At 39.8% G+C, this 25,027-nt stretch overlaps 1 protein-coding gene across 13 annotated transcripts in view; it reads left to right on the forward strand.

Annotated features, from left to right (window-relative positions):
- Positions 1-25,027, forward strand: part of TNRC6C (trinucleotide repeat containing adaptor 6C) — a 177,013-nt gene that overhangs the window by 88,362 nt on the left and 63,624 nt on the right. For 11 of the 13 annotated variants that reach the window (XM_070739827.1, XM_070739832.1, XM_070739828.1 and 8 more), the window contains exons 4-5: positions 3,279-3,611; positions 21,214-23,790. In XM_070739827.1, coding sequence (XP_070595928.1) covers positions 3,279-3,611; positions 21,214-23,790 — 2,910 coding nt within the window. Of the gene's footprint in view, positions 1-3,278; positions 3,612-17,444; positions 17,739-21,213; positions 23,791-25,027 lie in introns of those variants that run through there. The other 2 variants (XM_070739840.1, XM_070739839.1) reach the window with 2 other exon arrangements.

Genomic DNA, 25,027 nt, shown 5'->3' on the forward strand with positions numbered 1-25,027 from the left:
TCCAGTGCCCCGACCAGTTGTAGTCTCCACAGATGCCAGCCTCTCGGGCTGGGGAGCCCACGCCCAGGGTCTTTTAGCTCAGGGCACATGGTCACTGGAGGAGGCTTCCAGGCCCATCAATTGATTAGAATTAAGAGCCGTGTCTCTAGCTCTAAAACAATTCCAATCTCACATCTCCAACCAGCATGTGCTGATTTTCACCGACAATATAGCCACCAAAAGCCATATTTGCAGACAGGGAGGCACAAGAGCCTAGGCCCTCAGGAGGGAGGCCCTGAAGTTAGGCCTTTGGGCAGAGAAGAATCTCCAGTCGCTTCTAGCCGACCACATCTCGGGGAGCCTCAACGTCCAAGCGGACTGGCTCTCGCGAGCGACCATAGATCCAGGCGAGTGGAATCTCCATCAGTCGCTGTTCCACCAAATCTGCCTCAGGTTCGGCCATCCAGTGTTGGATCTATTGGCGACCAAAGCCAATGCCCAGCTCCCTCACTTCATCTCCAGGTTCCCGTCTCCGGGAGCAGAGGCAATCACTGTTCTCAGGAGTCCTTGGCCTCCAGGTCTATTGTATGCCTTCCCTCCAATTCCAATTCTGCCAGACGTGATCAACAAAATCCTCCTGGAGAAGGCCTGAGTAATTCTGATTGCCCCTCACTGGCCTCGCAGGCCCTGGTTCGCGGACCTCCAACAATGTCCGTCCAGGACCCCTGGCGACTCCCCGTTTCGGAGGATATGTTGCGACAGGGGGCCTCCTTCCATCCAGACCCAGAGTGGTTCCACCTCACGCCTGGTTATTATCCGGAGGGACTTAGACCTGCGAGGGTATGACCCGGACACAGTGGAAATCATCCTGAAGTCTAGAAGAGGGTCTACCAACCGGATCTACGACCATACTTGGTCCAAATTCCATCAGTGGTGCTTGCAGGAGGGCTTATCTCCCCTGTGTCTTCCCATCCACAGGATAATCACCTTCCTCATGAAAGGCTCCCACCAAGGCCTCTCTACCAGCACCATCCGCCGACACCTGGCCGCCATCTCTTCCGTCTTGGCGGGGCCTCGCAGGCAGCCCCTCCGCTCCCTTCCAGAAATCCAAGAATTTCTAAGAGGAGTGGCCTACCTCAGGCCTTCTAAAATCCACAGATATCTCACCTGGGACTTGCCACGGGTTCTCCACTCTCTTACTCAGGCACCTTACGAACCCCTGAACTCTGCGTCCCTCAGGTACCTATCCTTCAAGGTAGCATTCCTGGTGGCGATTACATCCGCCCGACGCATATCTGAGTTGGCAGCCCCTTCTATCAGACAGGACCTTTGTCAGTTTCACCAGGACAAGGTGGTTCTGCGACTGGACCCCACCTTTCTACCAAAGGTCAGTTCCATGTCCCACAGATCTCAGGATATCATATTACCTTCCTTCTGCCTCCAACGAGAGCATCCCCTGGCAACTAGATGGCACACTCTGGATCTCACTAGAGCGCTAAAGGTTTATATCCAACGCACAAGATCCATCCGGAGGTCTGAAGCACTCTTCATAGCCTACCATCCCAGATCCTTGGGATCCAGAGTGTCTTCTACAGTAATAGGTCGTTGGATCAGAGGGACCATCTCTAAGGCCTACGAGACAGCTTCCCTTTCCATTCCAAGGAATATTACAGCGCATTCCACCAGAAGTGCTGCCACATCTGCCACTTGGGCGACTCAGGCTCCGTTGGAAGAAGTCTGCAAAGCAGCCACTTGGGTCTCGCCAAATTCCTTCATCAACGATTCGTACGCATCAGCGGACGCTGCCTTTGGCAGAAGAGTACTCCAATCCGTTATCTCTCACGATAGCAATGTACTCCCACCCTAGGGACCTATCTCTTGGGTATGTCCCATGTGACTGCTGGACCCACTCCTTCAGTACGGAGAATAGGCGTTGATTGCTTACCTGAACGCCTCTTCTCGTACGGTGAGTGGGTACAGCAGTCACTTCCCTCCCTTTGTGTGGTCTTCTTTACCTTCTATTCTATTTTCTTATAACACATGAGAGTTGAACATTAAAGAGCTTCACTACTGAGCCTAGTCTATGGATTCGCGAATTCTGGGGAAGGGGCGGATCCAGCAGTCTTTTTTAATACTAGGCTCAGTTCCAACGGATTGGACAGGAGCAACCCATGTGACTGCTGTACCCACTCACCGTACGAGAAGAGGCGTTCAGGTAAGCAATCAACGCCTATTCTCCTACCACGTGGCTCTAGTTTAAGAGTGATCAAAAACATCAGTTGGCTCACAGTCCCAAAGCAAGACTTGTAAATAGATCTCAGTACACAGAGCACACAACCCTGGCAGCATGCAACTTATATTAATTACTGATTCGTTTCCAGTTCTAAGTCAGAGTACTAGTTTGACCTTTAAGAACTCTAAACAATGCAAAGCTGGAATATCTTAAGGACAGTCTGGTTTCACACGTGCATGGCCTTGCCCTCTGGCCAGCATTTATAGGAAGTTTATTTGCCGCCCATCTCATATGCAATGACTCTGGACAGCTTATGAACATTAAAGCATTGAAAATATTAAAAGCTTCAATAATAGAAATACAGCCAGTAAAATCATTAACAAATAAAACCATTAACACCCAGATGACAAAGGAGGGATGCATCTTTTTAAAGGCTTCTTCTGCAGTTCTTTACCTACAGAAGTGAGATTGTTGGATATATAAAATGTTACACATTAATTTGGTGTCCTGACTATGGAAAGGTGGTTCAGTTGCTGCTTGCCTTAATAATGCCCAATGAAAACATGGGGCAAGTAAATATTGTGTATTTAATGGAGTTTTTCTTTTGAAGTAATTTACTTTTCATGCTTCTCTTAGTAAGTTTTAATTCCATATAGGTAGTTCTTAATTTATGATTATTTATTTAACAACCATTTGTTGTTGTTAAATGCGATATTGTTGAAGCATTTTGTAAGTTTCCCCAAATTTGATATGCTCTTAATATTAGAAGACAGAAAAATATTATGGCATTCATTTGGAGAGATGAAGAAAAACAATTTAATATATAGGATAAAATGTTAGAAATCACTGAGATGTCCAGAAATGTTATTGAAATTTTCAGTCATATAACGAAACCTAAAGAATGTAACATTTATGTAGCATAAACTCTTTTTCCTAAGTGTTATATGTTCAATTACTTCACTTGCTCTTTCAAGCAAAGAGCGTGTTGATGAATTTTAATTTCAAGTGCATTTTAGAAGAATTGTATTTAATTCTCTAATATTTTCTTAACTTTTTATTTTCTTAGTGCCAGAACCTATTAAGACCAGTTTAAGCCAGCCCCAACCTGCCGGTACCAGTACCAGTACTTCCACCAGCACTATTACCAACAATAATAATGGCAAGCGTGCATCTGCCAATGGGCAGCAGCCAGCTGCATCCCGATACCTGCCTCGTGAGGTGCCTCCACGCTTCCGCCAACAAGAACAGAAGCAGCTCTTAAAAAGAGGCCAGCCTCTGCCTGCTGGAACTCTGATCAGCACAAGCCCAGCGCAAGGTACTGGACAAGTTGGAACAAGTCCTCCTCCACAACCAGGAGTAGGTGGACATCACCACCCCAGTAAGACTCAGATCCCCACAGGTGAGTGATATGGTCAAAACAAATGTGTTATAGGCAGGACAATTGGCCAGGTGGTCAGCTAAATAGTTAAAATTTACCTCAGAAAGGTTGGTTTCTGATTTAAAACACTGTGGTCATGTAGAAAGGAAGACACATTGTTCTCTGTTACAGAATCAGTTTCACTTGGAAAGTATAGGTGAGCAATACAGAGACAAGACCTGAATGAAGTAATATTGGTAGTTTCCTAAACAGGAGATTCATTGAAATCATTTGTTGACTATGGGCCTCTTGTGACCATAATCTAACTAGAGGACTTTTCTGTGTACTTCTTTGAGTTAGTCTCTATAGAAGAGGCAGAAATAAAACCAAAGTTGAAACCATAATCAGAGTAAACTATAAAATCATTGTTTTGAGTGTTTGGAATGCAAAGCAGAGCTCCCATGTTTGTAGAGATTCATTTTGTGCTTGAAATAAATATTTGACTATTCACAGTGAAACATGCATGATACAAATAGTTTGTGTTTATAGTTATATCCATGCTTTACTGTTTGAGAAATGCTACTTTAGTTCATGGAGACATCATGAATTGTCAGTCCACCTATATGGATAAACACAAAAGCAGGAATGCTAGGAATATAGAATTAATTCTGAATTATTTGTATAGTGTTGTCTTAATATTTTTTTTCAAAACTGAATGATTTTACATGCAGATGTTTGAAATGTTAATAGAGAATATTGCTAATACTGTACAGTAATACCTCGTATTATAAACTTAATTGGTTCCAGGAGGAGGTTCGTAAGACGAAACAATGTTTCCCATAGGAAACAATGTAAAATCAATTAATGTGTGCAAGCAAAAAAAAATTCGCAAAAGGCGCTCCGCTGGGCGTCGTTGCCTGGCTGTCACCTTTTGAAACAGCTGGGCGCTTCTCAGCATTCTCCCAAATGCCGAACCTGGAAGTTCGGCAGAAGTTTGACGTTCGGGTTTGGGAGGCCGCTGAGAAGCCCCGCCGTCCGGCTGTCACCTTGCCAGAAGAGCTGCAGAGCTGTCGGGCGGTCGGGAGGCTCAAACGGAGGTGGGGAATCCCAATAGGGAATTCCATAGGCGGAGCTTTGACGTCATGGAGACGTCCTTCCTGGAGTCCACGTTTCGGCCGGCCAGGAAAGACATCTTCGTGACGTCAAAGCTGCGCCCATGGAATTCCCTATTGGGATTCCCCTCCTCCGTTTGAGCCTCCCAACCAGCCGACAGCTCCGCGGCTCTTCTGGCAAGGTGATAGCCAGGTGGCGGGGCTTCTCGGCGACCTTACAAACCCAAACGCCGAACCTGAACTTTTGCCGAACTTCCGGATTCGGCGTTCAGATGGCAGGTTCATAAGGTGAAAAAAGTTCGTAAGAAGAGACAAAAATTTTCCGAACCCCAGGTTCGTATCTCGAAAAGTTTGTATGACGAGGGGTTTGTATCACAAGGTACTACTGTATTTGCAAATTGCCTTCTCAAAATCTAACTGTGAAGTTATTAACTATTTAATAATTAAGTCAGTCATGATTTTTTGCAGTTGCTTTAAGAAATGTCAGACCATCAGTTGGCAATCATGCATACTCTAAATGTATTACAAGATATTGTAGCAGGATGAACTGTTCTTGTGAGAGTTAATGGGCATTAGTCCAACTTGTATCATAGATGAGTGGAATTACTTGTGGATCTCACAGTATATTTCTTCCTAAGAATAGCTTGAGAAAATAAGAGCTGAAGAGTCTACTGAAATTGACCGAGCAATGATAAATACAAGACTTACTTGGAGTAAGTAAGTGAAAGGAGAAAGCATCTTCTATCATATGAAAAAGCACACAGAATAATTTTTTTTAAAAATCAGGCACTTGATTCAGTAAATAAAGGGAGGCCAGTAGTATTGCCATACTTTTAAATCTAGTTTTTAGACGGTACATTAGACTGTATGTTATATTGTTTTAAAGTTCCATTTTAAAAGTTACTGGAAAGAAGAATACTATACATTCCAAACTTAAATTATGGGGTTTGTAAATACAAAATATGTTGAAGCTGTTGACTTTGAGAGATTTAGGCAAGATCTTAAGAATGTTGGACCAATTAAAGAATTGTTTAAACTTGATTCCTAATAGAATTGTTCTATTCATAATATTGTATCTTTTGTTTCTGGTTACTAGCAAACAATATTAAGGAAATGTTATTTCTTTCATGTTTGCTTGAAGATTGTGAACTGGCATTTAGTTGGACTTTGTGTGAAATTATAATAGATTCAATAGACTTGAGTCTGATTTAAAGGACTGTTCTTACATTCATGAGTTACAGCATCTTGGCCTAAGAAGTTGGCTGTTCTGCCAAAAAAGCACTCAAGACAGCTAACAGGAAAAGGTTAACGGGATTTGGAAGTGGTGCTTACAGTTTTATCCTCTGTCATCATTTATATTGGACTGAATCTTCACACTTACACCAAGCCATATTGTAGTTTGATTTGTTTGGGGATTGTTTGTTTGGGGCTTAATGTAATATATGACTAAGAATATGTAGCATTATGGTTTTCCATAGTGTACAAATAAGCTACTGTGATTTATTCAACAAAGCATGCGTTTATACATTCTAAATTTAAAAAGTGTCTAAAAATGAATTTAGATGTAAATATTCATTTTCTGATTGTACATCCTTGCTGGTTTGCTTTAGGCACTTAGATGAATTATTAAGTGCTAATAGGTGTTTCCAAGTGCATGGGAAAATTCTCCTCTTTTTTCCTCTCTCCAAGAGAGAAAGATTACATACTATATTCCAGTCTTTATTATAATGTACCGTATGTTTAAACCATTTTTCAAGTTCTTTGATTTTATATCTGTACTTCCTTATTTTCCTGGTATTGTTCATTTGTTTCCTGGCTAAGCTAAGCTGTCTATGTTGAGTGTCATTTTTAAAATTATATTCTTAACATTAGTTCTGTTTTTTACCTTTGAACTTGACAAGTGTCCTACATTGTGGTTTTACTGTGAATGGAATATTTAGCAAGACAGTGTCAAATATATTATTTACAACAGCAAAGTTAAACAGTTGTTTTTAACTGTTGCTGCCCTATAGCATATGCTTTTTATTAACCATTTTTCTCATAGACTTATGACCACCAGGGAACCCAAAATGTATATTTCTAAGCAAGTTGGTTGTTAAATGAGTTGTGCCTCATAAAACAAACTTTTTTGCACAGTTGTTAAATGAATTGCTGCAGTTTTTAAGTGAATCACATTATTAAAAACCCTGCTGTTCTGTTCGGGTCGTATGTGACCCGAAGCCAAGTTTGAGTCCCTGTAAAAAATTTTCCCTGCATATCTGAAACTTGAAATTTCATGTTGGTTCATCATTTCAGGGGTTCTCTCTATGAGAATTTTTTTGGGGGGGTGGGGGGCTTAGTTTTTGCTGGGCAAAAAAAGTTACAAATCTTATGTTCCTGGGTCACCCTGACCCGGACCGAAAACTCTTCATTTGCAGTGCTTATGTTTGGTCTTTTTGAAAGCTTTTTTCACTTGGAAAGTAGTCTGAACATTTCTGCACACAATGATATGAAAATTGAAATGAAAAAAGTAAATCTTATTGGTTTATTTTGCGGATATAATGCACGCCCCCCCCCCCCCGTTTTTGTGAAAAAATTTTCAATTTATGGATAGTTTTGCTTGCAAAATGCATTCTATTTTACTAAAGTTGGTGTGGGATTGGTAGCTTGAACATTTCTGAATATAAGAAAAATATAAAGGAACTGAAAAAAATGATTCTTATTGGTTTTTTAACATCAGAAATAAGGCCTCCCCCCCCCCCTTGGCTGCTTGCAACCATTTTCACTTTTTATTTTTTTATGCTCCAAATCCGAAATATTCTTTAAAATCTTAGGCATTCATTTACTCAATTTAACAATGCTGATCATCAAAAAATATTTTTGGGGTGGTGGCTAATTGTTTTCTGGGCAAAAAAAAATCATAACTTTGAATTTGTTTCTGTTCGTATGTGACCGGACCAAAAATATTTTTTTAGGTACTTGAATTTGATCTTTTTGAAAACTTTTTCAACTGGAAAACTAGTTTGAACATTTATGAACATAATGATATGAAAATTGAACTGGAAAAATTGAGACTTATATTTTTATTTTGATCAAAAAGCCCCTCTTCCCATCCTTTTTTAATTTCGTGTCAATTTCTATTTTTTAAGGCTACAAATCCCTAAGGAATTTTCCCCCAAAAGGTTTGATATACTAAATTGAACATTTCTGAATATAAGAAAAATATAAATGAACTGAAAAAAATGGTTCTTATTGGTTTATTTTTGCCACAAAAGGGCCACCCCCCCCCTCGGCCTTGCTGTGTGCCATTATTGTCACTGTTTATACATATTTGTCTAGAAATATTTGGAATATCCTTTTGAAAATCAACCACATTGTAGCCAGAGAACTAATTTTATGAAACAAATCCATTTTACTAAAAAAAAGTATGTAAGTTTGAAATTAACAGCATAATTTTTATATAAATTGAAATAATTGAGGCATACTTTATGTGCAAAATAAACCAATATGCATCAATTTTTCCAGTTCAATTTTCATATCATTATGTTCAGAAATGTTCAAGCTACCAATCCCACACCAACTTTAGTAAAATAGAATGTATTTTGCTAGCAAAACTATCCATAAAGTGAAGACTATTTAAAAAAAACGGGGGGGCGTGCATTTCATCAACAAAATAAACCAATATGCATCAATTTTTCCAGTTCAATTTTCATATCATTATGTTCAGAAATGTTCAAGCTACCAATCCCATACCAACTTTAGTAAAATAGAATGCATTTTGCAAGCAAAACTATCCATAAATTGAAAAAAATTTCACAAAAACAGGGGGGGCGTGCATTATATCCGCAAAATAAACCAATAAGATTTACTTTTTTCATTTCAATTTTCATATCATTGTGTGCAGAAATGTTCAGACTACTTTCCAAGTGAAAAAAGCTTTCAAAAAGACCAAACATAAGCACTGCAAATGAAGAGTTTTCGGTCCGGGTCAGGGTGACCCGGGAACATAAGATTTGTTACTTTTCTTAAACAGAACAGCAGGGTTAAGTGAATCCATTGACTTTGTTTATCAAAAGCAAGCTGGCAAGGATACAAATGATGATTACATGAACCTGGAACAGTGCAACTTGTTATCAACATGTGCTACTTATCAAACACCTGAACTTTCATCACATGAACATGGGGATGCTGCAAGTGGCTTTAAGTGTGAAAACCGGCCATAACCACTTTTTTCAGTTCCATTGTAACTTCATAATCGCTAAGCACAAATGGTTGTAAGTCAAGGACTACCTGTGTACATGTAATAAGGTTCATCTTTGTTGGTGAGTAGTTTTAGAATAGTAGTTCAATTATCACCATATACTGTATAATTTTATTTATTTTTTAAATACTCTTAACAATTCAAAATAGGTTGCTTTATTGTCAATAAAGCATAGCTTTATTAGATGCAAATATAAATCTGTCATCTAGATTCTGAATTGGATTCCAAACCAGATAAGACTTAATTTTAAAACCAATGATAATAATATCTTGGTGGTGTATTAAAGAGTTACATGTCTTTATGATGAAATCAATTTTTGGCGGAGAGCCTTACAAAGATTTGTAAGTGCTGATGCTTCTGAAATTTAAATATGTAAGTGGAGAAGGCTAGAACGGGATGTACGCTTAAATAAAAAAAAGGACAGAGCAAAGAGGCAGTGACAGTGATCTTTTATTTTTCCAGTAAATAATTTAACTGTATGAATAATAAAATAATTTAGGTACAGCATACATCTTATGTATGATTGTGGATGGCTGACAATTAAAATATGATTTTTAAAAAGAATAAAACACAACCAATATATTATAAACATAAATAATCAAAAACAGCAACTGTGAAACTCACAGTGTTCCACAATGAATATAACCAAGAAATGGGCTCACTCACACTATGAGGACCCCAGATGTTAAAGAAGAAACAAATTTTTAATGTCTTGCAAATGGCCAAATAGGGCCAAATCTGATCTTGGGAGAAGTGATGTTTCAAAATGCCAGAGCTATGGCAGAAAATGTTTTTTTCCTGGGTCCCACTAGATGGCACTGTCTTGCAGATGAGACCTAGAACATGCTCCTCCTTCTGGATGTAACAGGATGAGTAGCCACTACATTATTTTTTTTAAAGGGGAAGTGCACACTCCTGGGGAGCTGTCCTGTCCATAACCTGTTCCAAGTTATGAAAGGCTTTAAAGGTGATCAGTAACATATTGAATTGTACCCGGAAGCATACTGGTAGCTAGTACAGCTCACAAAGCAGAGATACTATAGTGGCTGAATGAATAACACATAACTGTCCATGCCACCATATTTTATACCAGCTGAAACTTCCAAATACTCTTCAAGGACAGCCCCATATAGAGTAGTAGTTGAATTACCCGTGACTGTGGATAGGACTCCCTGATCTAGAAATGGACAGAAATGACATAACATGAAGCTGTGCAAAGGTCCTTTTGGCTACAGTTGCAACATGTTCTTTAAGCAGGAACCACAAGTCCAGGAGGAGTTCCCCCCAAACCTGTTAATACAGATATGTGTACAGGTATTTATTTTTAATATATGAAACATGTGCATCCGTGTACATTACCTATGATTAACAATCATAATATTATGCCATATACATCCATTCTTCAAGTACAGTACCTAGAATCGTTTAAATATGAATTGTGTGCGGTCAGCTTTCAAGACAACTTAGCTGTGCTTCAATGAATGCATTCAGATTATTACGAATGTTACTTTGCATATTATGTTAATGTATTATAGATATGAAAATAAAAAAGAAACCAGATATTCAGATCACATCCTGACTATATGTAGATCTCACCAAACTGGAGTTTTTCAGGTGTGATGGAATTGCAAGGAAGAAGAGTAGTCTGAAAGTTAACTCAGACCATAGGTTCAGATGAGTTCAACTTCTTCAGGATGATAGTGTCTGTAACTGCAGTGGTATTTTGTCTCAGACATATTTAAACACAAAATGTCTGATATTTTGAATGCAGTTTAATTGTCAATTCACCAAGAAGGCAAAAAGTATAACTATAACAGAGATCTTTATCCCAGTTGCTTCTATTAATGCTACATTTTAATTTCCAGAATTCCTGGTTGTTATGGTTAGTGATGCAAAGCTAGGAATTCTGGAACTTATAGTTCATCTATTATACAGCACGCCATGTTGCAGGAATCTGATTCGCCAAATTCTGTTGATTATGATAAATACATTACCATCTCTTAATCTTACTACATATTATATTCCATTTACAAACTGTTACCTCTTATAGTTAGGAATCTAAATTTCAACATAAATTCATTTTCATCACAGAATAAATCTTATGCAAATGTATCTATTAGATTATTCAAAGTATGCTGTGCTAATGCCTAACACACCAATTGTATTGCAAATGAAAAATATTATCAGTTCTTTTAACTGATGTTCTTGAAATATTATAATCTCAAAGAGATTAAAATTCAGTTGTTACTATATTCCTCTGAATGCATAACTATAAAAGAAGAAATGAATTAACTTAACTTCAGAATTTTAACTCATAATTGTTAAAAAAATGAAAAAAGTGAAATGAAAATATTTACTTAACATATAATAAATGCAATATATTGAAATGGTATTCTATTGATAAAAGGAAGAATTTACATTTGGTAATTGGCTAAATTTTGCATTTTTGAACTTAGATTATGAGAACTATGATAGCTAATTGGCAACCTTTTATGTCACAAAGGAACTATATATTTTTAGCTCAGCTAATCGGTTTTAGCCGGGTTGGAAGTTGACCTGCTCTTTCTGCTCCTTCTGTCCACTAGAAGTCTTAATCTTCTTTCAAGAAGTGTATGATATAACAGCTGTCTTCTGTTAGGAATGATTGTAAAGCAAATCAAGTTTAGTGTTATAAATGACAGTTCTAGAGAAATAGATTATTCTTTGAGCAGGGGTATGATTTTAGAATACAGTACTCCAAAACATGAGCAATAGGGTGTAATAATACAAGTCTTATTTCTTGATTTACTGCATCTGAAGAACTTAGTGGGGCCATACTTATTTATACTTAATCTAATTTCAGTCACATTTTACTTTATTTATCATATTTAGATACCATTAGGAGGCATAAATGTTTTGTTAATAAAATTTTCATTCAGTTTGGGTTTTTTGCATTTTTTGATATGTGTAATACTGAATGTTATCAAAGCTTGTCTTACTGATACAATATTTAATTGAACAAATAGTACCTGTCATTAGAGGCTTGTTTCTTTTATTTCATAAAACAAGATATACTAACAGGAAACTGGTTGCCACCCACTCCCTACACAGTTCAGTAAATTCAAATAAGAGTACAACTGGGACCGTGTATACAACTATTTCATAAACAGGGCTGATTTGCACTAGCCTAGCCTACCAAAATATCACAATTGTGGTTCCTGCCATTACTGCATGGATCTTAGTAAATATTATGCCCTACTGCAGGGGTCACCATCCTTTTAGAATTCAAGGACCACTAAATTCATTATTTTAAATTGCGCAGATGACTAATATGAATCTAATGCACTGTTCACTGAAGTGCCTGGACACCCAGTGATGGGATGGGGTCCTTCAGGCACTTAGTTTTGCCACTTATTTCTGCAACTTTAAACACTCAAGGAGCCACTTGGACCTGTTTTCCACAAAACAAAACACTGGGAGCCACAAAACCTGGGTGAGCATGGACAACTCGATGTCACTAACTCTCACCTAGTTACATGACCTACACCAGATTTTGTGGCTCCTGGTGTTTGCTATGGGAAACAGATCTCTGTCTCTCCCTCTGTCTCTGCCATTCTCTCATCTCCCAAAAGGGCCAGAAGAAGCAGTTACGAGACCCAGCAAGAGATGAAGAAAATAGAGGGTCTTTTGCTCCTGCTCTGAAATATGGAGTGAGTGTCCATCTGCCACCCTTACCTTCTCAGGCCAGGGGCGGAATGACTGCAAGGGGAGGGTAAGGGGCAGGGCCAGCAACTATTAGGTTCATCCGACAAGGAGCCACAGCAGGTGGACAAAAGCCGTGGATTGCCGATACCCGTTGTTTCGGCCCGCCTACATCATCACCCCTTCTTGCCATAGCAGCACCATTACCTCATTCTGGCCGGTGAGAGCTGTGCTACTCCTTGCATGTTGCACCACCTGCAAAGTTGCCTGTTGCATATATTATCCTCTGTGGCGGAGATTTCCAGCCCCACTACAAGCTGCCTGGCCGGTCCCATATTCCAGAGCCCTGATCACAGGACTGGCCCATTGGTCATCCCGGAGTAGTTACTATTATTATTATTATTATTATTATTATTATTATTATTATTATTATTATTTGGATTTGTATGCCGCCCCTCTCCAAAGACTCGGGGCGGCTCACAACAAGTGGAACAAATCATAAATAATCCGACTAAATTTAAAATATTTGAAGATTTAAAAAAAACCATATACTAACAGACACGCACACAAGCATACCATGTATAAATTAAACATGCCCAGGGGGAGATGTTTCAGTTCCCCCATGCCTGACAGCAAAGGTGGGTTTTAAGGAGTTTACGGAAGGCAGGAAGAGTAGGGGCAGTTCTAATCTCCGGGGGGAGCTGGTTCCAGAGGGCCGGTGCCGCCACAGAGAAGGCTCTTCCCCTGGGGCCCGCCAACCGACATTATTTAGTTGACGGGACCCGGAGAAGGCCCACTCTGTGGGACCTAATCGGTCGCTGGGATTCGTGCGGCAGGAGGCGGTCTCGGAGATATTCTGGTCCAATGCCATGAAGGGCTTTAAAGGTCATAACCAACACTTTGAATTGTGACCGGAAACTGATCGGCAGCCAATGCAGACTGCGGAGTGATGGTGAAATATGGGCATACCTAGGTAAGCCCATGACTGCTCTTGAAGCTGCATTCTGCACGATCTGAAGTTTCCGAACACTTTTCAAAGGTAGCCCCATGTAGAGAGCATTACAGTAGTTGAACCTCGAGGTGATGAGAGCATGAGTGACTGTGAGCAATGAGTCCCGGTCCAGATAGGGCCGCAACTGGTGCACCAGGCGAACCTGGGCAAACGCCCCCCTCGCCACAGCTGAGAGATGGTTTTCTAATGTGAGCTGTGGATCGAGGAGGACGCCCAAGTTGCGGACCCTCTCTGAGGGGGTCAATAATTCCCCCCCCAGGGTAATGGACGGACAGGTGGGATTGTCCTTGGGAGGCAAAACCCACAGCCACTCGGTCTTATCCGGGTTGAGTTTGAGTCTGTTGACACCCATCCAGGCCCCAACAGCCTCCAGGCACCGGCACATCACTTCCACCGCTTCGTTGACTGGGCATGGGGTAGAGATGTAGACCTGGGTATCATCAGCATATTGATGATACCTCACCCCATGTCCTTGGATGATCTCGCCCAGCGGTTTCATGTAGATGCTAAATAGCAAGGGGGAGAGGACCGACCCCTGAGGCACCCCACAAGGGAGAGACCTAGGAGCCGACCTCTGACCCCCCACTAACACCGACTGGGACCGGCCAGAGAGGTAGGAGGAGAACCACTGGAGGACAGTGCCTCCCACCCCCAACCCCTCCAGCCGGTGCAGAAGGATACCATGGTCGATGGTATCGAAAGCCGCTGAGAGGTCAAGGAGCACCAGGACAGAGGATAAACCCCTGTCCCGGGCCCGCCAGAGATCATCCATCAACGCGACCAAAGCGGTTTCCGTGCTGTAACCGGGCCTGAAACCCAACTGCTGGGGACCTAGATAATTGGCCTCTTCCAAGGACCGCTGGAGCTGGAGTGCCACCACCTTCTCAACAACCTTCCCCATAAAGGGAAGGTTGGAGACTGGACGATAGTTATTAAATATGGCTGGGTCCAGGGAGGGCTTCTTGAGGAGGGGGCGCACGAGCGCTTCTTTATAGAGTGTTGGAAAAACTCCCCTCCCCAAGGAAGCGTTGGTAATCTCCTGGGCCCAGCTCCGTGTCACCTCCCTGCTGGCCGAAACCAACCAGGAGGGACACGGATCCAGTAAACAGGTGGCGGAACTCACAGCTCCATATCCTTGTCCACTTCATCAGGTGTCACCAGATCAAACTCTTCCCAGACAGGTGGACAAATACGTGCCCCAGTCACCTCGACTGACTCGTTGTCAGTCGACTCTGTTTTACAATTGGAGTCGAGGTCGGCCCGGATCTGAGCGACTTTATCAGCGAAAAACGTGTTAAAATCCTCGGCACTACTCTGCAAGGGCTCCCCAACTCCCCCCTGGTTGAGAAGGGAGCAGGTCACCCTAAACAGAGCGGCCGGGCGGGATTCCGCTGATGCAATCAAGGCGGCATGGTACGTGCATCTTGCCGCCTTGAGCGCCACTTTGTAAGTCTTAATAAAAGCTCTTACAAGTGTTCGATCAGATTCAGACCTACTCTTCCTCCATCGCTTCTCTAGACGTCTCTTTTGGCGTTTCAACTCCCGGAGCTCCTCGTTGAACCATGGGGCTCTACGGGGTCTAACGCCACGGAGAGGTCGCAAAGGCGCAATCCGGTCAAGAGCCTCCGCCGCAGTTCTACTCAAGTGCATTGCGGACCATCAAACTTTTCTCAGGGACCACTGATTGGTGACAACTGCTCTAATGAAAACAAATTTATTTCTTAAAATGTAATTTTATTAACAGTAGTAAAAGGCATTGCAACGAAACTCAAATAAAAAGTAAAGAAAGTATAGAAAATGCAAAATTAAGAAAAAAACAAAAGAACAAAGAGGAAGGAATAAGAAAAGAAATATTTAACATATTTAATAATATTTAAATTGCTTCCAATTTTCAGCACAAGTACAAACAAATTTAATAATTCTTCTCCACATAAGGCTACAAAAAGAATCTCTTATTCTCTTAGAATCAATCATGAACAAGAGTAAATTCTGAAATATATTGAGTTGACAAGAAAATGGATGAAAAAGAATAATCTTGTTGCTTTGGAGCAGCCAAGTCAATGTTCCGACCTAAATTCTGGAAAAAATTCTTTGGATACCAAGAAAAAACAGTGTAACTACTGACAAAATTCAGGATAGAGTACTTGTAGTACTTGCTTAATGATGGTAATTGGGATGAGATTTGGCATCGCTAAACAACATAATCGTAAAAAGGAATGTCATGTGATTTCACTGCTTAACAATAGCAATTCTGGTTTTTCTAGTTGCTGTCATTAAATGAATCCCATATCACCAATAAGCATGCACATGGTCTCCATTTGCAATATCTGCTGGCTTTCCCATTGTTAGAAACAGGCAATAGCAGGTCATCAATGGTGATTACATAAGATGTAATTGATAAGTGACTGGACTGCAGTTACGTGATTATATGGAAACTGAGATGGCCACAACTGCGAGGAGCTGTCATTACAACCCATTCAGTGCAGTCCTATGTTTGAACATTTGCTGAACAGGTGCTTGTTAAATGTGGACTTTCTATATAATCAGAGATATGATACATAATACCGTTTTTTAGAAGATTATCCATCATATGCACAAAATTACTCAAATCTATATAACTTGCAAATATCAGAATGTTTTTATTTTTGCTATATTATGCAGACTAATTACTACTGTTAATATTTACAATCCTAACCATTGAACTCGGGTTCAGTTGCACTTCTGTTTTTTTCACAATGTTTGAATAACTTTAAAGGTATCTCTTAACTATTTTACTAGTATAGCAGAATGATATAATGATAATTTGATCCATAAATAAGGGGGAGAAACATTGCAGATTGTGCAATTTTGCAGAAAGTTAAATATGCATTTAGATGTGCTTGATGGAATATATACATTTATATCCCAATCTATGTTTTAAAAGCTAGTTTTTCTTTGGAGTAATTATATTTAAATAATTATTTCTTGGTTACCTGGAGTCAACTAGAGTGTGTGTGTGTGTGTGTTTATGTATGTATTTTATCTCATCCTTAAGCTTTCAGACTGGAAGGCTTGAGATATGAGTGAGATGAAAGAGGTTTTATTTTATTTCTTTTTTTCTGATCTTAAGTGAAGGGATTTCAGGGCTGTTTCCTTGCAAGTCAATAGGATAATAGGGATCTCTCCCCCCCCCCCTTTTAGTTTGAAAAGGTTACATTTTGGATCAGATGTTGATGTTATTATTCAGATTAAAATTACACAATGTTTAGTAAAAGACAAGAAACAAAATTAAAAAGCCTTAACTAGACATCAAATACTTGCGCCTCCATGGTGGAACAGATGGAAATATTGAAGGGGGAAAGCGCTGCAGTTTGTCTTGTCATTCCGAGGCATGTAGCAACAATTCCACATGCTCACAGACTAAGGCTGTGGGTTTTAATGCACTTGCCTGATAAAAGCAGAGAAACAATTAAAAGACTTGGGGGAATTGCCTGGTTTTATGTCAGGTTTCCCCTCCCTCCTCTCCCCTCCCCAATATCATTACCAATATACTTGGCTTGTTTGCCAAGTATACAGCCCGTCGTCTTCTTTTTAAGGATGGGAAGAGGAGGGTAGAAATACGAAGGAGGCAGGAATGTGTTTGCATGTAGCCAATCAGCAATATGCGGCTGTTCTTTTGGCTGACTTTCAAAACCAGAAGAAAAGCAGCCACCGTGCTAATTGTGGCTGGGTTTCGAACTGAAAATGTTTTGTGACAGTTGAAAGAATTTAAGGAGGAAGCAAGATTGGTTTAATGTCAGCTGCAATTAGATAATCAAGCTTTTAAATCCTCATCTGTTGATGCCTTACCCAGAGTTAAGGGGGCTATATGCTGGAGGGAGGGGGGGGGTCAGAGTAGAAGAGTTTCCCTGCATAGAAAGAGCATTTCCAAGGCTTGCAGATCTAAGGCCTGAGCAAGCTTGCAGGTTGTCTGGGTGCACACTTGCACTGAGCGGTTTTCTTGGCAGCTCTACAGGATGAGGCTCACTCTCAACACAGTCGACATATTGAAGCTGAGAGTCCAGGCGAACCTAGATGCAGAAGGAGAGGCAGCTCTGTACACAATGTAGCGTCTTCTAGGATGGTTGGGCGTCACCTTTCGTCAGGTATTTTATTACTCATTGGCCCCTTTAGAGCAACAAGAGGAAGAAAAAAGGGAGGGGGGGCAAATAGCATCTGCTTCTGTTAAATCAGTTTATTACATAATGTTTTAGAGGCAGCAGCAGCACAGCGTCCTAAGCTTTTGGCTGCCTTTCAGGTTTGATAAAATGGCGTCCTCAGAGAAAGAGCTGCTTGCTATAGATATGCTGCGCTGGGCAGAAAAATGAAGTTATTATTTGTCATTATCTACTGCTATTTGGTTTTGGAGTGTTAGTATTTCACAGAGTACTCATTATCTAATAATGAAGAATGTTCTCTTTTATGCTGCTCAGCTCTTTTCCTGAATACATTAAAGGTTCAGAGGGAGCATACTTCGCTGCATACCGTGGCAAAAAGAGAAGAAAAAAATAGAAAAGGAAATTAGATTTTTCCACTTGTGCAGCTTAGTACTGGATTCTCTCTGTAAATGAAGCTGTTTTATTTTGGGCTGTCCCTTAACTCTTTCATATCTGCATTAGTATTTCTGGCACAGTCTTAGAATTTAAGCTTTTACACAGTAATTCTTGTTGGCGAAACTTGCAATTTGAACCTAAATGTTTATAGTTACAAAATTCAGAACACAGACATAAATACTTCACCTATTATTATTTTTAAAAACCCAAATGCTTATAGATTTCTAACACCTTTAAGAAAGGACTTGCCCCTCAGGTTATACATGCTATAGAAATAAGGGAGAGCCTCTTGATAATAAATAAACTTTTACAGACTAAAATAGAGCTTTTGTGCATTTAAAAAAAACTTTTTTGTCTTCATCCTAAATATCCACATTATTATACATAAGTTTTGTTTTTACTCTGCTATAGAAATATTATTTAATTCATAGACTTAGAAGATTGCCTTTTAAAATGCCTTAACTAGACTTTTAAATAAATAAGAAGTACACTGTTGAGTTTAACTGCTAAAAATACTCTTAATTAAAGGGTATTAAATTAAATTAAAATTAAAAATAGAAACATAGAAGACTGATGGCAGAAAAAGACCTCATAATCCATCTAGTCTGCCCTTATACTATTTTTTTGTATTTTATCTTAGGATGAAAAATTAAATTAATTAAAGAAAGTATAATCTTTTAAGCTATCACTGCTGTCTCTGTTGATTATAATGTGAATAACTGGTGAACTTGATCTAACTTAGTGAAAGATTTCTGATGAATATGTATGCTAGCGAATCAACAATAAGATGACTATTTGTATATTTTCTCCCCCCCCCCTTCTTTCTTAGATTTTGGTATTATTTATATTATTATAAATAATAATATTATTTAGTATTAATAGTAAACAAGATGTAATTGAAAAATATATGATTGGATTTAAGAGACATAAACTTGGATTAGATAAATAATATGATTATGGAATTTTTAAAAAAGGATTATTTATTCAATCTCATATCTTATAGCAGAGAGATGTATTTCTATTAAGGAAATTTATAATATAATTGTTGGAAGTAAGCACAAGTTGTACAGTTAATGTGTTTATATCCAAAGTTTTCCTGATACAGGATCTGAATAATCTATAATGTGAGTAAACTACAATGTAAGAACTACGATAATATTGATGAAAAATAAGATACAAGAGAATAATACTATTGTTAACATGAGACCACAGGATAAATTGATAGTTATATTTTAAAATTTTTATTGAATGTTTAGAAATGGCTGTAGGGGTAGTAAAAGATGAACTAAGATATTAAAGAGGAGAGGAAGTAATAAGTCCTAAAACTAAGAAGCACAAGAAATAACAATTGGCTTGTAAAATCTAGCTATAGCAACTAATCTGGAACAAAAATTGAATTGGTTGAGGGTAGACCCAGAAGACAAAACTAGGTGAAAGGAGGTAACATATATTGAAAGGTAAGATATAAATATAATAGATAGGAGGTTTAGAAATAAAAGGGATTATTATGAAGAGTAAGATCTAGAGAAGCATTTTAGTCTGTCATGTAATTGTAATAGAATTATCCACTTAGGGAAGGATTTTGATGGTGGATGGGAAGTAGGAAAGAAGGAGAGAAAGGGCAGAGAGTAGTAGGAGGAAGAAGGCGGAAAGAGAAGGGAATGGTAGTAGAAGGAGGGTAGTACAGGCGGAACAGCCACCTGAGATAGAAAGAAGGAAGTGGAGAGAAGAAAGAAGGATACAGATGAAACAATGTAAAGCAAAATTGGAATGTGATCTAGTTTATTGTACTTGAAAAATGATTTATCCATATTAAGTTGTATTGAAGGTATATGTATGTTGAATGTGGAGAAAAATAAAAAATATATTAAAAAAATTAAAGGCCCTTAATATAAAGAATTATTGACTGCCAGGTTTTTATTTTGATTAATCATAATTTAGATATAGTTTATCACTTCATCCCAAAAATATTAAAATATTTTTTTACATTGAAAATTTGCAAGTTATTTATAGAAGGCTTAAAAATAATTTTTTTCCCTCTTGGTTTGAGATTTTTCTCAAAATCCCAAATTATCTCTGACAACTACAGAAAATGTAGTTTACATTTAATAGTAATTCACACTGCAGAACAAAACATTATTAGAAATAGATAATTTATTAATATTTAAAATGTCCTGTGTAGGTACAAGAATAACCTCCCTTGAATCTCTATAAACAGTTCAAATTACTACTCTTATTTTCTTTGCTTTTCCTAGTCTCAAAAGCTAGCATTATGCTTTGCTAGATTGGGACATAAGTTAGAAGGCCGCTTGCTCTCTCTTTCCTCGTGGGTCAGGATTATATTGATCCGTCTGTCCACCTTTTATATATATGGAATACTAACCATTATGTCCAAGTCTTAATTTTCAGTGAAACAGCTAATACTTCTATCTTTTTAATTGTAACGTTTAAAAAGTCTTGAAAGTAACATCATTGTAATGTTTGGCTCCTATTAGGCCTATTGTTTCTAAGTTCAAGTCCTAAATATTGGTGATACAAGATTTAAGGTACATTATACATCTTATAGGAATTTATTAACTTTATAAATCTGTTGAAATATGAAAATACTTTTTAGAATTTTTACCTTTAAATTCTGTAATTTATAGAAAATATATATACTTGTATGCCGCACAATATAAGTTAAGAAAGTTGATTTTGTTAGTTGAGTCTTACAAGAGAAATTTAAATTTTGAATGTATTTAAAACCTGGATGTATTAGTACTGTATAGAAAAGAGTTATTTTATCATAGCTTGGAATTTTTAGTGCATTGTTGTACCATGCAAGACTATATATTTTAATGTGTGGAAAAATCTGTATTTCACCTTTCTAATATGTATCTTTTATGCCATCACATAGGCTTTGTTTTTTTTCTTCATATGTGATGACTGGCTTTGGAATTGGAAATGTATGTGAAAATATTGTAATAAGTCATACTTGTATATTTGGTCATTGTCAGGTGATTAATTTGCATAATATTTGATTTTTCAGACCTTGGCCACAGTGGATTGGGAGACAACTATGAGAATACTCACTGGGGACAGCAGCCCACTTTCCGAAGTGAAGCCAGTTGCGGCTGGGATAAAGTGATAATAGACAGGACTGACAAGGAAGCGTGGCCTTCCATTACAGGAACTGAGACTGAGTCTGCCTCAGAATGTACTACAGACACTGACTCTGCCTCCAACTGTGGCTCTGAGAATAGTAGCATGGCTACAGGGAGTGCCCAAGGCAACTTCACTGGACATACAAAGAAACCCAATGGCAATAATGGCACCAATGGAGCACTCATCCAAAGCACTTCTAACCAGAGTGCCCTTGGAGCTGGGGGAGCAAATGGTAATGGAAACTCAACCAGAGTGTGGGGTGTTGCCACCAATTCTAACTCTGGCTTAGCTCACTGCTCTGCTAGTGGTGGGGATGGGAAGATGGACAACATGATTGGAGATGGTAGAAGTCAGAATTGCTGGGGTGCTTCCAACTCAAATGCTGGCATTAATCTTAACCTTAACCCCAATGCCAATCCAGCTGCCTGGCCTGTACTTGGACATGAGGGAACTGTGGGAGCAGGCAACCCTTCCAGTATTTGCAGTCCAGTCAGTGCCATAGGTCAGAACATGGGCAACCAGAATGGGAACCCAGCAGGCACCTTAGGTGCTTGGGGAAACTTGTTGCCACAAGAGAGCACAGAACCACAAACGTCCACTTCTCAGAATGTGTCTTTCAGCGTACAACCTCAGAACCTTAACACTGATGGACCAAATAACACTAACCCCATGAACTCTTCACCAAACCCTATCAATGCAATGCAGACAAATGGACTGCCAAACTGGGGCATGGCTGTTGGCATGGGGGCCATCATCCCACCCCATTTGCAAAGCCTTCCTGGTGCTAATGGGACATCAGTTTCTCAAGTCAGTGGGGGTAGTGGTGAAGGAATGGGCAATTCAGTGTGGGGAATATCCCCAAATAATCCTGCCGGAGGAAACAGCAATTCTGGGTTCAGTCAGGGGAATGGAGACACTGTGAACTCAGCATTAACTGCTAAGCAAAATGGATCCAGCAATGCTGTGCAAAAGGAAGGGAATGGGACAAGTGCGTGGGATCCTGCCAGTCCTGGAGTCTTAGCATGGGGCAGGGGCAATGGCAACAATAGCGTTGGTAGTATGCATTCTGGTGCTTGGGGACATTCAAATCGCAGCACTAGCAATGGTATTAATGGTGAATGGAGCAAACCCCCAAACCAGCATTCCAGTAATGACATCAGTGGAAAAGGATCAACAGGGTGGGATAGCTCTAGTGTTACCAACCAGAATCCTGCCATGCAGCAGGGCAATGATCAAATAAACTCTTGGGCCAAAGCTGCAGCAACTGGCAACACAGGTAGTGAAGGAAGCAATGATAGCAATGGAAGTCAAAACGAAGGCAGTACTGGAAGGGAAGGCCCTGGAGATTGTCGAAGAAGAGACAAGGGAATGATAGACCAAGGACAAGTCCAACTGCCAAGGAATGACCTTGACCCAAGGGTTCTTTCCAATACTGGATGGGGACAAACACCTGTAAAACAAAACACTGCCTGGGAATTTGAAGAATCTTCACGGTCTGATCGAAAGAATGACAATGGAACTGAGGCCTGGGGTTGTGCAGCTACTCAGCCTTCAAATGCAGGGGGCAAGAATGATGGGTCCATCATGAACAGTACAAATACCTCTTCAGTATCTGGGTGGGTCAGCTCTCCACCTGCATCCGTTCCAACTAATACAGGTTGGGGTGATAACAATAACAAAGCGCCCAACGGTCCCGGGGGATGGGGGGAGCTAACAAATTCAACTGCTGTCAATAATGCTGCTGCTGCCAAAAGTGGACACACTTGGAGTGGGACCACAAATCAGGATGACAAGTCACCTTCTTGGGGGGAACCTCAAAAACCCAAATCTCAAAACTGGGGAGATGGACAGAAATCAAATCCAGGCTGGACTTCAAGTGGTGGAGATTGGGTTGATTCCTCGTCTATCGCTGGACACTTGGGTGATGGGAAAAAGAATGGTTCTGGATGGGATGCTGACAACAGATCAGGGTCTGGTTGGAATGACACTACACGTTCTGGGACCAGTGGATGGGGAAATGGCACAAATAGCAAAGTTAATACAGGTACAAGCTGGGGAGAATCTTTAAAATCTGGTCCCCAACAAAATTGGGCTTCTAAATCCCAGGACAACAATGTGAGTAATTGGGGAGGAGCTGCTTCTGTTAAACAGAGTGGATCAGGATGGGTTGGTGGACCACTCCCAGCCAAACAGAAAGATAACAGTGAATCAACTGGGTGGGAAGAGCCCTCTCCACCCTCCATTCGGCGCAAGATGGAGATAGATGATGGTACCTCAGCTTGGGGTGATCCAAATTACAATAACAACAAGACTGTAAATATGTGGGATAGAAACAGTTCTGTAATCCAGAGCAGTACCACAGCTACCACCACTACCACCACTATCAACGCAAACATGGCTGAACCTCAGCCACCGCACCAGTCAAGTGCCCAGTCAAACCGGTCCCCTCTGCTTGGCCCAGGTAGGATACACATTTTGATATTTTTTTAGCATGAAGTAACACTTGTTAACCTAATGTATAAATGTAGTTTCCAATATGCTGCTTACATGAAACTGATTTATTTTCCATCCAAAGTGCAAAACTTGAGCAGGCATGAAAAGACTGACAATACAATTTTATCCATAGCTGCTCGAAATAAAATAGGAAGTTCAGTTAAGCTTAATTTCAGGTAAGAGTGTTTTAGATTGTCACTTGAATTAGGAAAGCAATGTAATTACATAGATTTAAATGAGCAGCAGGATTGTAAAAAAAAAAAAAATGAAGCAATGTCCAACATAATGAGTCGGTGAAACACTCATTTTTTAAAAATAGCATTACAAATTCCTTATTCTGAAGAAAAAGTAGAAGAGATGCAAAGGAAATCATATTAAGTAGATACTAGTGACCCCTTTTTCTTCAGAATACATATAACCAAATAAATACCATAGATTCATGATGGCAAACCTATGGCATGTGTGCCACAGGTGGCAGACGGAACCATATCTCAGGGCACATGTAGCGTTGCCCTATGTCAGTTCCAGCGTGAATCTGTGCAATGGCCAGCTGATTTTTGGCTTTCCAGAGGCTGGTGGAGGCTATTTTCGCCCTCTCCAGGTTTCAGGAAAGCCTCCGGAGCCTGTGGATGGTGAAAAACGGGCCCAACAGGCCTACCGGAGGTTAGGAGGCTTCAGTGAGACCTGCGCATATGCACGTGGGGGGGCAGCACAGGGGGGTTGTGTGTGTATGCACTGAGGGTGGGTGTGGCATTGCATTGTGGGTGTGGGCATGCCTGTGCATGCACATGCTCTTTTGGCACCCAACCAGAAAAAAGTTCACCATCACTGCCATAGATCATAGATTGACAGTTCAGTATCATTGGCTAATATTCCATATGATGTCAAATCCATCAGCACGTCACATAACTGATTCTAAAATACTGTCTTCATAATTTGTGCCATATTTTTCCTCTTTTCTTAGTTCTGTTTTCTCACATGACCCGTGTCTTGTTTAGTCTTTGATTTTCATTATCAGATACTGGATCTGGTAGTGCAATCAGGTACTACATCTGAATGGTTTTTGTTTTGCCAAGGAGATACTTCTTCAGTTATTGCTAACCTAAAATTCACTGACATTTATTGAAAGGGACACCCTTTTTCTCATTTAATCTTATGGAAAGTAACTCAATGGCTCAGCGGAAGATATTGCATAGCAATAGCAC

The sequence above is a fragment of the Erythrolamprus reginae genome, chromosome 2 (assembly GCF_031021105.1).
Source record: "Erythrolamprus reginae isolate rEryReg1 chromosome 2, rEryReg1.hap1, whole genome shotgun sequence".
Taxonomy (NCBI): Eukaryota; Metazoa; Chordata; class Lepidosauria; order Squamata; family Dipsadidae; genus Erythrolamprus; species Erythrolamprus reginae.